The following is a 15,069-nucleotide window of genomic DNA, read 5'->3' as shown; positions in this document are numbered from 1 at the left end:
GCATCAACAAGAGGATAGTCGCGTGGCTTGTCTTTTAGTCTGGCTCACCCCTTCACCAGCGGTAGAGCCTCAGGTCTACCAAAGCCAACATACATATGTACATACAGCATAGTACTTGCACGCAATACACAATACCCGGCATGGCTCCATCTGCTGTGGATCATGCAAAGTTTGGGACAGGAAGGAAGATCTGTCCTTGCAACTAACTAACTAACGATACAGAACTAAATGGCTGACTAGTTTGTTAGTTATTACATTCAGACAATCTTGCCTCAGCTTCGTCTTTCAGCCTTTTCGTGGGTCCACCATTCGGGTCAATTCACAAGTTTGTGCTGTTCTTGTTACATATGCACAAGCAGCAACTATCTATAGTTAACTATCTCTCGTTCTTATGAGGCTGAAAACCACTTGCAAAGGCTTTTGGAGAACATCACATGTACCCACCTGTGTGTTTGAGGTGAACATTTGCATGCCCACACGCACTGCTAAATATCCACATGAGTACATTCAACTTATACTCCCATATAATCCTTGAGCTATCGATCAGATCATACAGCAATGATCTGTTCTAGGCTCCATGAATCATGGCTCATGCATCAAGAGAATACCGTTAAACTTTGGGCTTAAACATCTCAACTACATGTATTTTCCCCTTAAAACTTGCCGCTGATTTACTATCGTATAAAAAACGATGTCAAACTTTCGTCACCCAGCTACGCATCGTACTTGTTCATGTTTGTCATAACTGGGCCACTTTTTGTCTCCTAACCCGACACGTGATCCCCTATCCACTCTGACGATCTTATCAGATCAGATAAAGACGGCATGGTAAGTGAACCCGCCATGGCGTTGGCTGGTTGAAGTTTTGACATGTAGTTAGCAGGTAACTAGTTGGTTTGTTAATTAGTCAACTATGTTACTGGGACAATTAAGGTGTTACTTTTTCATTTCTGAAGTGAGGTATAAAATGTGCTCGGATATCGGCGACTGGCCCGTGAGTATGAAACCATTACAGTCCTCCATTTCCTACTACTACTATCGGCTCATTTAGCCCACCTCACCCAAGCTTTACCCTCAACATCGTACATACCTCGTCCGATTCCGCTACAACGTTATATGTGTTTTATTTGACGTCTGTTCCCACGCTCCAAAAACGGGTGCCAGTAGCAATTTTAAGGGCATTGTCACAGTGTCCCCCATACACAATAATCTGCAGGAACGGGGTTGATGCAAGAAATCAAACTGAAGAAAAATGACATCGGGTGGAACGACCTCGCTGAGTGGGATGCGAAGGAGTGAGCAACGTATATATGTGCATACATGCGTGAAGAAGCTTGTGTACTTGAACATCTATTTAGTAGCGCCGGTTCTTGTCCGGTTCCTATCCACCACAAACTGTGAGTGAGTTGCGGAAGAATACCGTGAGAAACCAAATAGTTATAGCAAAGACGCACTCCTCATGTACCTCATATCAAATGCAAGATGGAATAGTCTCTTTTCACCTGCTTAGCTAATCTTAGAGTGGAGGTCCAAACGGATCTTCAACACTGACCTTCCGGCGCTTTGTTTCACGTGCTTTGTCGTCCTCCTTCTCAACCCTCGTCGACAACTCACGTCTAGCCTTTTGAAGCTTCACCAAATCAATGCGATCTGGGTCCCTGCATTTACGCAACTTTTTTTGCAATGGTCGTAGCGCCTTGTTGCATTCGGCTGTCCCCCAGTAGGTGTTCATACGGTCTGGAAGTTCAGTCTCCAACAGAGCCTGGCACAGAGTTATGTTGGCATATATTTTTTCCTTCATTGCCTCATTGTCATCTGCACTGGCATTTGGCCCAGCAGCATGTGTGATTATATCAAAGATGCGGTCCACAAGCTCTCGATCAGCAATAGATAATGCAGCCAACATGATTTGGCTTGGGGTGTGATGAAAATAGGCGTCGGTGACGAGGGGACTGACTTTGAGGATTTCGCGGGCTCGATGATGAGCTTCTTCAATTCGGATATCCTAGAGAGAAAAGTAGTTAGCATCTACTCATTGCACCATTTTGCTAAGGGCACACAAGTCTAGCCTACTTACGTCTGCCGGGTATGCTCGACGCAGCTCCAAAATCGCGCCTTCGAGCGCGCGAAATGGATGTCGTACATCAAATGCAAATCGTATACCTTGACAAAGAAGAAATTCACCAGCGACAATCTCTTCAGGTGAGGTGTTTGGAAACTTTTCAGAGAACCTGGTAGCACAGAGTGTTAGGAGACATATTTCTCTTTCGAAAGGTTCTTGCGCGGCTAATGAAGAAGGCTTACTTTGACAGGCGAGTGTAGTATCCCTCCGTCTTAGATCCAAAAAACAAGCACGTCTTGAGTAGATTGGGGGGCGGGTACATCATGACAGAGTTCGTAATGTAGAACCTTCTCATGAATACCGCAGCCGTAGCTCTGATTTCGGCTGGAAGCTCACAGAATTCGGCAGCTCTGAGAAGCTCCACAATGAAGAGCTTTAATAGTTCCGCTTCCTCTTCGACGGTAAGAAATTCGATTGGGCCCTCGACTTCACCCGCCAGTCGAGTGGCGATGTGGGCTTTAGCAATCTCGTTGGACTTGGTCCGCAGATTTTGAAGCTTGGCCTTGGAAAACGACCACAGCTGAAACTGCGTTGAGGAACGGTAGCGGGAATCATCGATACATTCCATAGCCGATGGATATGTGTACTGTACTGTACAGATTCAGGAACGATCGATGATCTAGTAAGTCGTAAGGTCTCAGAACAGTGTAATGGCTGGTTAGTTACGTAGTTTGATAGCTTCACCTCGCAAATCGACAAGTCAGCCGATAAGATAACAAGATAACAAAATAAGCCACATTAGCTCATATTGGAGAGAGTGGCTGATTGTGTGGCGCTCAAAACCCATTTAGCTCGTTAGCGACGACTACTCGTGCCACGCCCCACTTTTCTTGCCTTCAGTTTCCTTCAACCACTCTAAGTGGTGCTGTTCACTGACGTGCACCATTCACTAACGTGCACCATTTTCATTGAATTCTGTAAAATGATGATCCCAAGACCATCACCATAACCCCTATCACGTGACTACACAACCCTACAACTTATCCTAAACACCGCAGACGACAAATATGATTAAAGGGAATGCCCTAATCTAACAGCCCCTTTATTCAGAAGTATAAGTAGCGCGCGGCTGTCCAGGAGGTAGCCATAAGTGATAGACCTTAATAGATAACTTCAACTTCATCCAAAGTGCCGTTCACCACATTCACTGCCTTTTGGAACCTACAGGTTATGAGCCTCTTATTTACATTCCAAACCCGTTTTACCAATCTTTAAACCAGCACCCCAAGAACCCCAGATTTGAGAAACATGGCAAACAACACTGGCAGCCCACTCAACAACTTTGAGGACATGCGGAAAGAAATTTCCAGCATCCCCCAGATTTTTCCGCCGCCACAGTCCATTGTGATGGCTACCAGTGTCCCCAGCCCAACACACGAAAACTATCGACAATGGCTTCAGACTCTGAACCACACCCTGATGCACAACTCCCTGCCGGTAGTAAACGTGAGACCGGGACCCAGATTCGCTGAAGGCTGTGCTCCTTGTGGTGTTACTGACAGTCGATTATATCACACTGTCCTATCCACATTGAACAACACGCAAAAACTCACATTTGCGTCTGAGAGTTCCGAGCGGCTCATGCAAAAGCTTGAAGATTATTTCAGCAAGTTTGACAGAGCCGTGGAGGAACACCTCAAAACCCAGCTGACAAGCATCAACCCGGTCCCCAAGTTTTCCAACATCTGGGCAAACATCAACTGCGTGAGAGCGCAGTTGCAATACTATGATCCATTGGCGGACAAGATACACAATGACAAAGAGTTACTGCGTCGAATCTCATTGGTGATCGACCCAGTACGCTACGACCACGCGATACAGTACGTGAGAAGTACTCCATACGCTTCGGCCGAAGACATACTCGACAAATTCATTACAGATGAATTCAGAAATGTACCCAGCCGCCATGGTGCCCCCAGCTCTCACGTGGCGAAAACTCCGGCACCCACTGTTGCAGCCAACAGTGCCGTCGAGACCCGCTCAGCAAAGGGCCAACGTCGCAGACCCAACCACAACCGCGATGCTGAGCGTCAATACCCTCCTTGCTCGACTTGCGATGATTACCACCATCCCAACTCGCGCTGCAATGAATCTCTAACACCTACAACTGGTAAGTCCCGCTGGTTAGTTGACTCTGGAGCTAGTAGGCACATGACCGCTAACCAAAATCTCAGGTCACTAAAAACCACACGGCCGGTTGTCGTCAAGACTGCGTCAAGCAACCTGAAGGCCAACCAGGTGGGCAACACAACAGTTCGTAGTAGTGATAGAGATAATAAACCATTGCAATTACCCTTGAAAGATGTGCTCATTGTGCCCCAAATCACCGAGAACCTTATATCCGTCAGCACACTATGCCAAAGTGGACACAAAGTCACGTTTGACGACAAACAAGTTGTTGTCACAGATAAAGATGACCAGGTCCGACTCACTGGCCAACACAACCCTGCCGACAATCTGTACGAAGTAGACGAAACTGCTTCGAGAAATAACAAGATTGCTGTGCTTAATGCCGTCACCGAGGAGCAAGAGCTTGAGCATGGGAGACTCGGCCATTTCTTACGCGAATCAAAGATGACGATGGACGACTGCGACGCTTGCACACTCACCAAGATGACTGACAAGCGCAACAAATACAGCAAACCAGCATGCGAACCTTTACAACTGGTATCTGCCGACATCATGGGACCATTCCCACCGTCACTTAACAATGGGCGATACGCGTTGGTGATAGTAGACAGCGCCACTCGAATGCACTGGATCTATGAACTGAAAGAAAGATCCGAAGCACGAGACAGCCTGAACAGATGGCGAACACAGGCGGAGCTGCAATCCGGCCACAAACTAAAGGCAATTCGGTGTGACAACGCACGAGAACTCGTCTCGACTACTCTGGAATGGAACCAAGAATATTCAATTGACAATCAACACACGGTTCCCCATCACTCTTCTCAGAACGGACTAGCCGAAAGAGCGAATAGAACCATCCAGGAGGCTGGGAACGCAATGCTCACATGGTCCAAACTACCCAATGAATTCTGGTTCATGGCCATGGCAGCAGCGACACACACGTACAACACGTTCTCCCCACCACATGACCGCTCAAAATCTCGGTACCAAGCCTTCACAGACAAACCTACAGACACCAAACACTTACGCGTTTTTGGCTGCAAAGCCTTCTCGTTGATGGAGTATGAATCACTACCAACAGGCACAAAGCACAAGAACATGCACCACGCGAGAGAAGTCGTCTTCGTAGGATACTCTGACCACACCGACAAGCATTTCCTAGTATGGGCACCAGACCGACAGCATGTGATCAAGGCACACAAGGTCTCCTTCAGACAAGAAATACCAGCTGGAGACACAGTGCACCTCAACTTGCCCACTCGCAATACAGGTCTAGGATCGAGCAACACACCCCCTGCTCGCCGACCAGTTGGCCGTCCCAGAAAAGAGAACAGCGCACCGAAGCCTACCACCAATGAACCAGAAAACGAACCACCTGCTCCGATTCCAATTGAGAAAGGTTCATCGTTGGAAGAACTAATCGTTGAGCGCATTGAAAACAGTACTAGGAATGAGAACGTTGAGCTAGGCTCCGCAACAACCGACAAGATGAAATCGGAAGCTGAGAAAGACAACAGCACCTCATCAGACACTATTGTGACCGAACGGCCCGCTGACGAGGACATGCAGCCCCAACAAGAAGTCATGCTGGAAGACATTCCCAACCTAAAGCCTGAAGAAAGAGGGGAGCTCCCGGACCCGATCGATCCCGGAACAACAACCACGGTTGAGGAAATAGGGGAGCCAACTCAACAGATCAACCCTGCGACCTTGTCCAGACCCGACACATCCGATAATGGTCCAACATATCAAACCAATCCTATCATCAGTCAGAAGCGAACCATTAACGATACAGAGATAACTCCACCGACGTCACCCCATCACAAGAAGGTGAATCTTGGCCCGATCGACATCGAATTTGTGTTGACCGCCAATGCATCGGCGATAACAATGGCGATCCCGAACTACCCGGTGGAAGTCCCACAACCCAAGAACTATTGGGAAGCCGTCAATGACTCCAAATGGGGACCCTTCTGGGTAGAGGCGAATGAGCGGGAGTTAACGCAGCTGATTGCCAACTGCACTTGGGATGTAGTACCACATCCAGGCAAGAACAGCAACATTTTGACGAGCACCTGGGCGTACAAAACAAAACACAATCCCGACCACACCATCGCACTCTTCAAAAGCCGATTATGTGCTCATGGCTTCAAACAACTGGAAGGGATTGATTTTTTCGAAACATTTGCACCCACGGTCAACATGGCAACACTGCGATTCTGCCTATCGCTGGTGGCACAGACTGGTCTTGAATGTCAACACTTTGACATTAACAATGCATTCACTGAAGCGGACCTCCATGAAACCATCTACATGCACCCACCGCCAGGTCTCAGGAATATTCCCAAAGGACAAGTACTAAAACTCAACAAGGCCATATATGGACTCAAACAGGCCTCACGAGAATGGTACAACACTGCGAGCGAATATTTCCGGAGTGTAGGTTTCGTCATATCAGAAGTAGACCCATGCTTGTTCTACAACCCAGACAAGCAACTCATAGTCCTACTTTATGTAGATGACATACTGGTGATAGGGAAGACGGCAGCGATAGACTGGTACCACATGAAACTGAACAATCGGTTCAAGTTCAAACACTTAGGTCCAGTGAGCCGATTCCTGGGGATGGTAGTTCGACGAGATCAAGAAAAGCGAACACTGACAATATCCCAACAACCATACGTCGAAGAAATTCTCCACGACTATGATTTCATTGACAACCGACGACGACCGGTAAATTCACCAGTGACTGAGGAATGCGATCTGCGCCCGAGACAGGATCACGAAGCACTATGCGATGTCACAGAGTACCAGAAACTTATGGGTAAACTCAACTATCTGGCTACCATGACACGTCCTGACATAGCCTTCGCGGTGAGCAAACACTGCCAATTCATGCATGCTCCCACCGACCGACACATGTCAAGTGCCAAACACATCCTCAGATACCTACGCTCACACCCTGCTAGAGCATTGACATACGGGACCCCATCAGAACAAGGCCCCAGATTACTTGGATACTCAGACGCAAACTTCGGAGCCGAATGGGATGAACGATACTCCACCACAGGATACATATTCATGTCCGCTGGTGCCCCCATAAGCTGGAAGAGCAAACGTCAGAAATGTCTGACAACTTCCACGACCAATGCAGAATTCATAGCATTGTCTCAGGCAGCCAAGGAGTCCGAGTACCTAGCCAAAATCGCGAGATTCCTACACGCACCAACACTTCTACCAGACACATACGAACAAACCGTCAGAAGTCGAGGACAGGAATCTACCCAACTGATCTACGGGGATAACCAAGGTGCCAATGCCCTAGCGAATGGTGGACAAAGTCTTGGACGCATCCGTCACATAGAGATGCACTATCTCTTCGTCCGAGAACAATGTTCGCGCAACAAACTGCGAGTGGAGTACATACCTACAGGACGGATGCTGGCAGATGGCTTGACCAAGCCATTGACGGGACAAGCATTCGAAGACTTCACTGAAGGGCTCACCATGCTTGCCAGGGGAGTGTAAAATGATGATCCCAAGACCATCACCATAACCCCTATCACGTGACTACACAACCCTACAACTTATCCTAAACACCGCAGACGACAAATATGATTAAAGGGAATGCCCTAATCTAACAGCCCCTTTATTCAGAAGTATAAGTAGCGCGCGGCTGTCCAGGAGGTAGCCATAAGTGATAGACCTTAATAGATAACTTCAACTTCATCCAAAGTGCCGTTCACCACATTCACTGCCTTTTGGAACCTACAAATTCAAAGCTATCCACGCCGTAGACGACACAAAACACAACTTTGAAGATATAAGTTTGATCATACTTCCATTCGCCAGTTGCTAGCCTTGTTACGGCTTCAAAAAAGGAGGTTTTGACCATATTTTGACACTTATTCTTACTAGCCTCAATAAGCCGTCTTGACCTCCTTTTCCTCGTTTTTGTCCTTTTGGAACATCGTGCGGCAACCTTAATTAATTATAAAGACTCTTCCTGACTTGAGTGACCTATCCTTTGAAGCCCGCCGTAGTTTTCCAGCTCTGTCGGCCTTCGTTGTGTGTCATGAACTGAAGTTCCTTACACTGAATTGTGACGAATGCCACACCTCGACTAGATGTGGCGCTGGGTTTGCCACACACCAGGGTCTTTGCCACCAGTTCCAATAGTGGCGACCATTGTGTCAGAACTGAGGGTTCAATGCCAAAACATCGACAGCGCCTCAATGCCTTACGAATAAGATGACAACGACATGGAAATAGCACGGGCACAATTCTTGCAACTGATGATGGATACTTGGAGTTCTGGATATAAAAGGCGTTTGATATCCTGGCGTTTAGATAGTTCTGTTTTGCTCTTTAACCTTTCAATCACATTCGATACTTCAGCTTACTCTACATTGTTCTCTTGAAGTGGCTGGCCGCCTTCTCTGTTATTTGATTTAGTTCTTGATATATCTGTCCCCTCTAACCCGGAACATATATTGCCCCCTGCTCTATCTCGATAACCCTTATTCACCAGATTCAGTTCTTGGTGTCTCTAACCAAGTATGTGCAATCCTCGTTGTTGCACCTACGATACTTCATACGCCTGACCCGACCTGGCGTTATTGATTATTCTATTCGCACTGCTGTTTGTTGCGTCTCCTTATTCCTATACCACGTGCTTGGTATTTTGTGTTCCGACGCGGACTACTTTCCGACTACCACTCGTCTCAACGCTGGGTATGTGTTAAGGTGTGATCACGCTAAGCTGGATCTTCACAGAAAGGGACACAGAAGGACAAAGATCTCGAATTGAAGAACAAAAACTAAACTATCTAAATGGTGTAGAAACAATGCGACTATTTATCCTGTTGGAAAGGGAGGCAACCGACGATCGGCGGCGACGACAACTAGTTCCTCTAGGAAGTGCCGTTAGTCTTGGTTCTGGTCTGGCATTAGTTTTGCCGTACCAGCGCCGGACTAGTCCTTAGAGGATACGCCGTTAGTGTTGGTGTCGGGCTTCCGTCGGTCCTTAAGGGTGCAACCCCAACATCAGCCTCTCTTCCTCCTTTTGCGCGTCGTTTTGGTTCCTTTTTGGCTGAGCCATAGTTTGTAGGCGTCGGTATCGACCAGAAGGTCGACTGGTTCCCAGCCAGGTCTGACGTAGCCTTTCCATTTGACTTTGACTTGCTTGACACCGTTAGAAGTGCGTTCGCCAAGGATCTTTTCGACCTCCCAGTATTCTTCACCATTGATGACTCCCATAGGTGCTGGTCGATCGTCGTGAGTCTTTTGGGAAGGGAAAGCGTCGTTGGCAGCTGAGCGAAGGCGATCGGCATGGTAGACGTCGTGAGCAGTTGTACCCGGTACTTCAAGACGATAAGTGTGAGGGGTAACTTGTTCCAACACTTTGCAGTATTGGTACTTTGCTCTAAGTTTCCTGCCGAGGCCTGAGCCTTGTTGTTCAGGGCGTAGGGTGAGCCAAACGTATGAGCCTGTAGGAAAATCTGGCGCAGGACGTCGGTGTTCATTCTCGCGTTGCTCCATCTCCGCTCGTGACAGAGAAAGGTTGGCGTGGGCCCATTTCTGGGCGTCTCTCAGGCGTTGGATGACCCTCTCAGCCTGTCCGAGTGGACCGTTATTGTCGGGTTCGACAGGCAATGGTGGTGCGGCGAAGACTCGTGGGTGGTAGCCGTGAGACAAGAAGAAAGGTGAAACATTAGTGGCAGAAGATGGGGTGGCATTGATGCTGAACTCGACCATGGGCAGTAGATTGAGCCAGGCGGGGCCTTCAGCGCTGAGTTTGGCAAGTTTGACTTTGATCTCAGCGTTCATCCTCTCTGCAGCTCCATTGGTGGCCGGGTGGTAAGCTGTTGTGGTTAGCCTTTCGATCTCTAGGCGTTTGCAGAGGTGTCGCCAAGCTGCGTTGACAAATTCGCGGTCGGACAAAATAGATTTTGGCATGCCGTGGTGTCGGTAAAAATGGTGGAAGAACATATCTGCAACAGATTCCATGTCGAGGGCGTCGGCGGGAATAAGAATGACGCCCTTGGATAGACGGTCTATAACAGTTAGGACGTGGGTGTAGGTGATGCCGCCTTTCTGTGCTGGTTCCAAAGGTCCGATAAAGTCGATGGCAATCTCGGCCCAAGGCTGGTCGGGAATTGGCAAGGCTTTGAGGGTGGTGTCCTTGTTGTCGCGACGAATGTTAGAACTACCACAAATTTGACAGTTGCGGCAGAAACGGCGGATATCTTCGACGTAGCGGGGCCAGAAAAATTCTCTAGACAGCTCGACTTGCATGACGTTCTTTCCGGGGTGCAGCATCATGGGCGAGTCATGAATGTTCTGTAGGATGGCGGTTCTCAATGGCTCGTTAGTAGGTACCCATAGTTTATTCCGGAATCGAATAGCGGATTTGGCGTCCAAAGAGCAGTCGGAAATGTTGACTCTCAACTTGTGTCTGATTGTTTCGGGCCACTGTGACAGTCCATCTGTCAACGCTTTATGAATAATGGCGTATTCATCATCGGCAGCACAGGCATCAGACCAGAGTTCCCGTAAGGCAGGCGGAAGTTCGGGGGTAGAAGGGGCTTCTGGCGTGTTGGTGGTTTGTGTCGAGAAAACTTTCAGGCCGTTACCGTCGTGGTGCAAGATAGTGGCTAGTCGGTCGTTGTAGCGCGCGTCATTCGTGTTGTCCGGGGTGTCGCGGCGAGAGAGAGCATCTGGGAGAGGGGAGAGTTTACCAGGACGGTGGACGATGGTACAGTTGTATTCGCTCAAGGTCAGGTACCATCTAGCTTGGCGCTCGGACAAGTGCTGCAACTTGGTAAAATGCAGCAAGTTTTTATGATCTGAGACGATGGTAAACGTCTCCTTCAGGCCCTTGAGTTCGCCACGCCATTCCTTCAGGGCACAGACAACAGCCAACAGCTCTTTGTCGTGGATCGGGTAGTTGCATTCGGCGGCAGTCATTTTGCGGCTGAAATAAGCACAAGGCCTAGTTGATCTATCGGGCTGCGTCTGTAGAAGCGCTGCACCGAGACAGTAGCCAGACGCGTCTGTTTCAACAACAGTTGGCAGATCTGGATTGTGCGTGCAGAGGACAGGGGTCGAGGTGAATGCTTCTTTTAGAGCCTGGAAGGACTCTTCTTCCTTTTCGCCCCACTGGAAGGCCTGGTCTTTCTTTGTCAACTGTAGCAAGGGAGTCGCTAGAGTAGTGAAATTTCTGACAAAGGTGCGGTAGAAATTGCATAGACCGAGGAAGGCTCGAACGTCCCTGACCTTCTTGGGCGTTGGCCAGTCCGACACTGCAGAGACTTTGATTGGGTCGGTTGAAATCTTGCCGGGCTCAAGGATGTATCCCAGGTACTTCACTTTCGATACCGCGAACTCACATTTATCAATGTCGATTGTCAGCTGGCCCTCCAGAACCTTTGCTAAAGCCAAGTTGACCTTCTCGTAGTGGTCCTCTAACGTGCCGTCGGTATAAATCAAGATGTCATCGACGTAGGCAGAGCACCACACATCCAAGTATGGGCGTAGCAGACTGTTCACAAAACTTTGGAACTCTGCAGGCGCGTTGGCCAGACCAAAAGGCATGACGTTCCACTCAAAAAGGCCTTGTCGCGTTCGAAAAGCGGTCTTCCACTCATCTCCCTCGGCGATTCTGATGTTATGAAACGCGGAAACAACGTCGAGTTTCGTAAACCACTTAGCTTTGGAAGCATTAGCTAGGGTCTCGCTGATGTTTGGGAGTGGGTACCGATTCTTTTTCATAGTCGCGTTTAGTGCACGATAATCTACACAGAAGCGGAGGCCGCCACCAGGCTTTTTCACGAATAGGATGGGAGCAGCAGCAGTGGACTGGCTGTGGCGAATGTAGCCTTTTTCCAGCAATGAAAGAAGCGTCTGGCGAAGAACCACGAGTTCTTCTCTGGTCATGCTATAAAGGGGGCCCCATGGAGCTTCTTCGTCGGGCACGGTCAACTCGATCCTATGATCCTGGCCAGGCCGGCGGGGAGGCATCTTTTTAGCAAATTGCGCGTCTGGATCAAACACCTTGACCTTGTCGTGCTCGATCCAAGCTGGGATCTTCTTTTTCCACTCTCTGGGGTTGGCTGGTACTCTATCTTTCTCCAAACGGGCCAAGGCTTTATTGATATCTTCGATTGAAGCTGCAAAAACCCGCAGCTTATCTCTCTTGGCGGCGCGGAAGAAGGTGCTCGCTCTGTTTATTCGTACCATGGTAGAGCGGAAGGTATGGTTTGTCGTCGCCTTTCCTTTTTATATACCCGCCCTGGCCCAGTTTTGACACAAAACTGCTTTTTCACATACTAATCTTTTTTTTTAATCCATGTACCTTTTACCCCATTACTCCATACTAAAGGTACTTCAAATATTCTTTTTTTTTTAAACCCAACTTTCGTTCAAAACTGCCTAGCTCTGATTGGCTGGATCCGCTTGTTTATGCTCGGCTATTTGCCTGCAGAAAAAAAACAAATCTTGTCTCCTGGTCCTGTTGCTGAGCAGACCTGGCAATCGACATGTATCCATGTCTTGGTATGGGATTCTTTTTTTTTTGTTCAAGTGCCTTTGTAAATGTCCAAGTCCCAGCGACACACTTACACACACACATTTACTTGACGCACACACTGATTTTGCGACATCACGATTGAACAACTTGGTGTTTAACATCAACGCAATCAACCATACATCTACTATTTCATGTATGTGCACTCACCATTAATTGCTTTGTTTATTAAAAACTGGATAGCAACAGATGTGCAACACAATTGCCTTTTACTTTTGACACACATCCAGTTGCTGAATTGCACGACTCAGAAATGGCTGCATCGTGAGAGCCTGTTGAGACATACATTTTGAAGCTGGCAAAAAAAATCCAAATCAGTTGTATGTGACTGGCACGACAGCGATTTACAGTGGCTACAGTGGTTGCTTTAGTGGACATGGCCTGGAAGCTGTCGCAACTATTGAGTGTCTTTGCACTGGGATGCACTGGTGAGATCTACATTAAAAAAGAAAACAAGAGAATTAGAGTGAAGCTGAGGCTTGAAGAGACAAACTATTACAGACCATGATTTTTTTGAAGTATATTTGCAGTTGTGGTGGCTGTTTGAAGATTTCAAAGAAAGTTCAACTGCGACAAAATGTGACAAAGTATTCGGGATGGGGTGGTCAGTCAAGAAAAAATCCAAGTTGTTTGAAAAAAGAATTCGACGAAGAAAGCTGCTGTGCAACTCAGGAAACAGTGGGGAAGTAACAGGGATCCGCTGAATCAGAGAATAGCATACTCGTATTGGAAGTGATCGAGGCAATTGGCTGTCTTCACAGCTCGATGCACTCACGAGAACTGCATTAAAATGAACAAAAGGTGTTTAAAAGTGAAGATAAACCACTGGACTGGTTGCTGTAGTATTCATATTTTTTTTTTTGGAACGACGTGGTGCAGGTGTGGTGGTTGTTTGAAAAGTTAGAAGACTGGTTGACTTCGTTTTTTGCTTGGCTTGTTGGTAGCCATTGCACATTGATGAATATTGGGTAGGGTTAAGAGAACAAGGCTGACATAATGAACATCACACAAATGGGAGTGCACACAAGACAATTGGTAGATCACAACACCGAGTTTGAGCAGATATAGTTACAGAGACAGAGCAAGATGTGACGCAAGATACAAAAGGGACATTGAGTATAGGCTGGAGATTGAGATTGGTGCTGGTGAAGTGTCACAGGTGAGAGTTGGGTGGTGGCCGGAATTGAATATCTCCTTTGAGCAGCGGATGTGAGGTCAAGGCAAGTGACAATCATGACGTGTGATAAGGCAAGAGGGCAAAGTATACTCGGAGAATGAGCTGGTTTGGGGGAGCATATCGGTGTAATTTGATTGTGCAGGTGACAAGTGATTGGGATGCAGTGAAGGCAGACGTGTTGTGGTGATCGGGGTAGTGAGCGGGGTGGTGATGCGGAAGTCAAGTTGCGAACAACACAGGATTGAAATTACAAAAGAAAGGTTAGGCACAGAGCATGAACTGCTTGATACACACACGCCGGTATAATTGGATTTTCTAGGCGACAAGTGGTCGATGTGCTGTGACGGTAAACGTGTCGTGATGTTCGAAGCAGTGAACGCGGTGGTGATACGAAAATTGACTTGACAAGACGGGGAGAATGCACGACGAAAGAAAGTCTATGCTCCGAGAATGAACAAACTAAAGTGCAGACGGAAATACAATTGAATTGCAGAGGGGACAAGAGGCGGCTGAGCTGTGACGACAAACGTGTTGTGATGTTCGGAGGTGTGCGCGGCGTTGAGATGCGAAGTTTGGTTTAGCGGAACAGGGAGTGTGCAGGTTGAAAATAAAAACAGGCGCGGAGGATGAACCAACTGAAATACACACGAAAAACCAATTGGATTGCAGAGGCGTCAAGAGTTGGTTGAGCTTTGACGGTACACGTGTGGTGGTGTTCGGAGGTGTGTACGTGGTGGTGATGCCAAAATCAATTTCGAAAGACGGAGACATTGCAAGAAGAAAAGTAAACTAGACTCGGGAAACCAACGGAATGAGAGAAAACTATCAGTATAGTTGAAATGTAGAGGCGAAAAGTAACTCATGTGCTGTCAAGGCGAACGTGGTGGGATGACCCGGGGTATGCACGGGGTGGAGACGCCGAAATTGATTTGACGACATGACGACACTGCACCACGAAAATAAAAACAGACCTAGGGAATAGTCCGAGCAAGATCTGGCTATTGGTATAATTGGATTCCGCAGGGAACAAGCGGTTGAGGTGCAGTGACGTCG

General features: G+C 47.8%; 3 protein-coding genes across 3 annotated transcripts; 1 reads left to right on the top strand and 2 right to left on the bottom strand.

Moving 5' to 3' along the window:
* Positions 1-1,516: 1,516 nt before the first annotated feature.
* Positions 1,517-2,690, bottom strand: BROUX77_005775 (uncharacterized protein; the record flags this gene model as incomplete). Its single annotated transcript, XM_073750685.1, has 3 exons — positions 1,517-2,005; positions 2,078-2,231; positions 2,305-2,690. The coding sequence occupies 3 exons, from the start codon at positions 2,688-2,690 to the stop codon at positions 1,517-1,519; spliced, it is 1,029 nt and encodes a 342-aa protein (XP_073603645.1).
* A 680-nt stretch (positions 2,691-3,370) lies between these two features.
* Positions 3,371-7,780, top strand: BROUX77_005774 (uncharacterized protein; the record flags this gene model as incomplete). Its single annotated transcript, XM_073750684.1, has 2 exons — positions 3,371-4,245; positions 4,297-7,780. 2 exons carry the CDS (start codon positions 3,371-3,373, stop codon positions 7,778-7,780), a joined length of 4,359 nt encoding a protein of 1,452 aa, XP_073603644.1.
* Positions 7,781-9,298: 1,518 nt separating this feature from the next.
* Positions 9,299-12,493, bottom strand: BROUX77_005773 (uncharacterized protein; the record flags this gene model as incomplete). Its single annotated transcript, XM_073750683.1, has 1 exon — positions 9,299-12,493. One exon carries the CDS (start codon positions 12,491-12,493, stop codon positions 9,299-9,301), a length of 3,195 nt encoding a protein of 1,064 aa, XP_073603643.1.
* Positions 12,494-15,069: the final 2,576 nt, after the last annotated feature.

Source organism: Berkeleyomyces rouxiae (assembly GCF_048999995.1).
Source record: "Berkeleyomyces rouxiae strain 22BRR77 chromosome Unknown BrBRR77_ptg000007l, whole genome shotgun sequence".
NCBI lineage: Eukaryota > Fungi > Ascomycota > Sordariomycetes > Microascales > Ceratocystidaceae > Berkeleyomyces > Berkeleyomyces rouxiae.
This window is presented reverse-complemented; position numbering and strand designations above follow the sequence as displayed.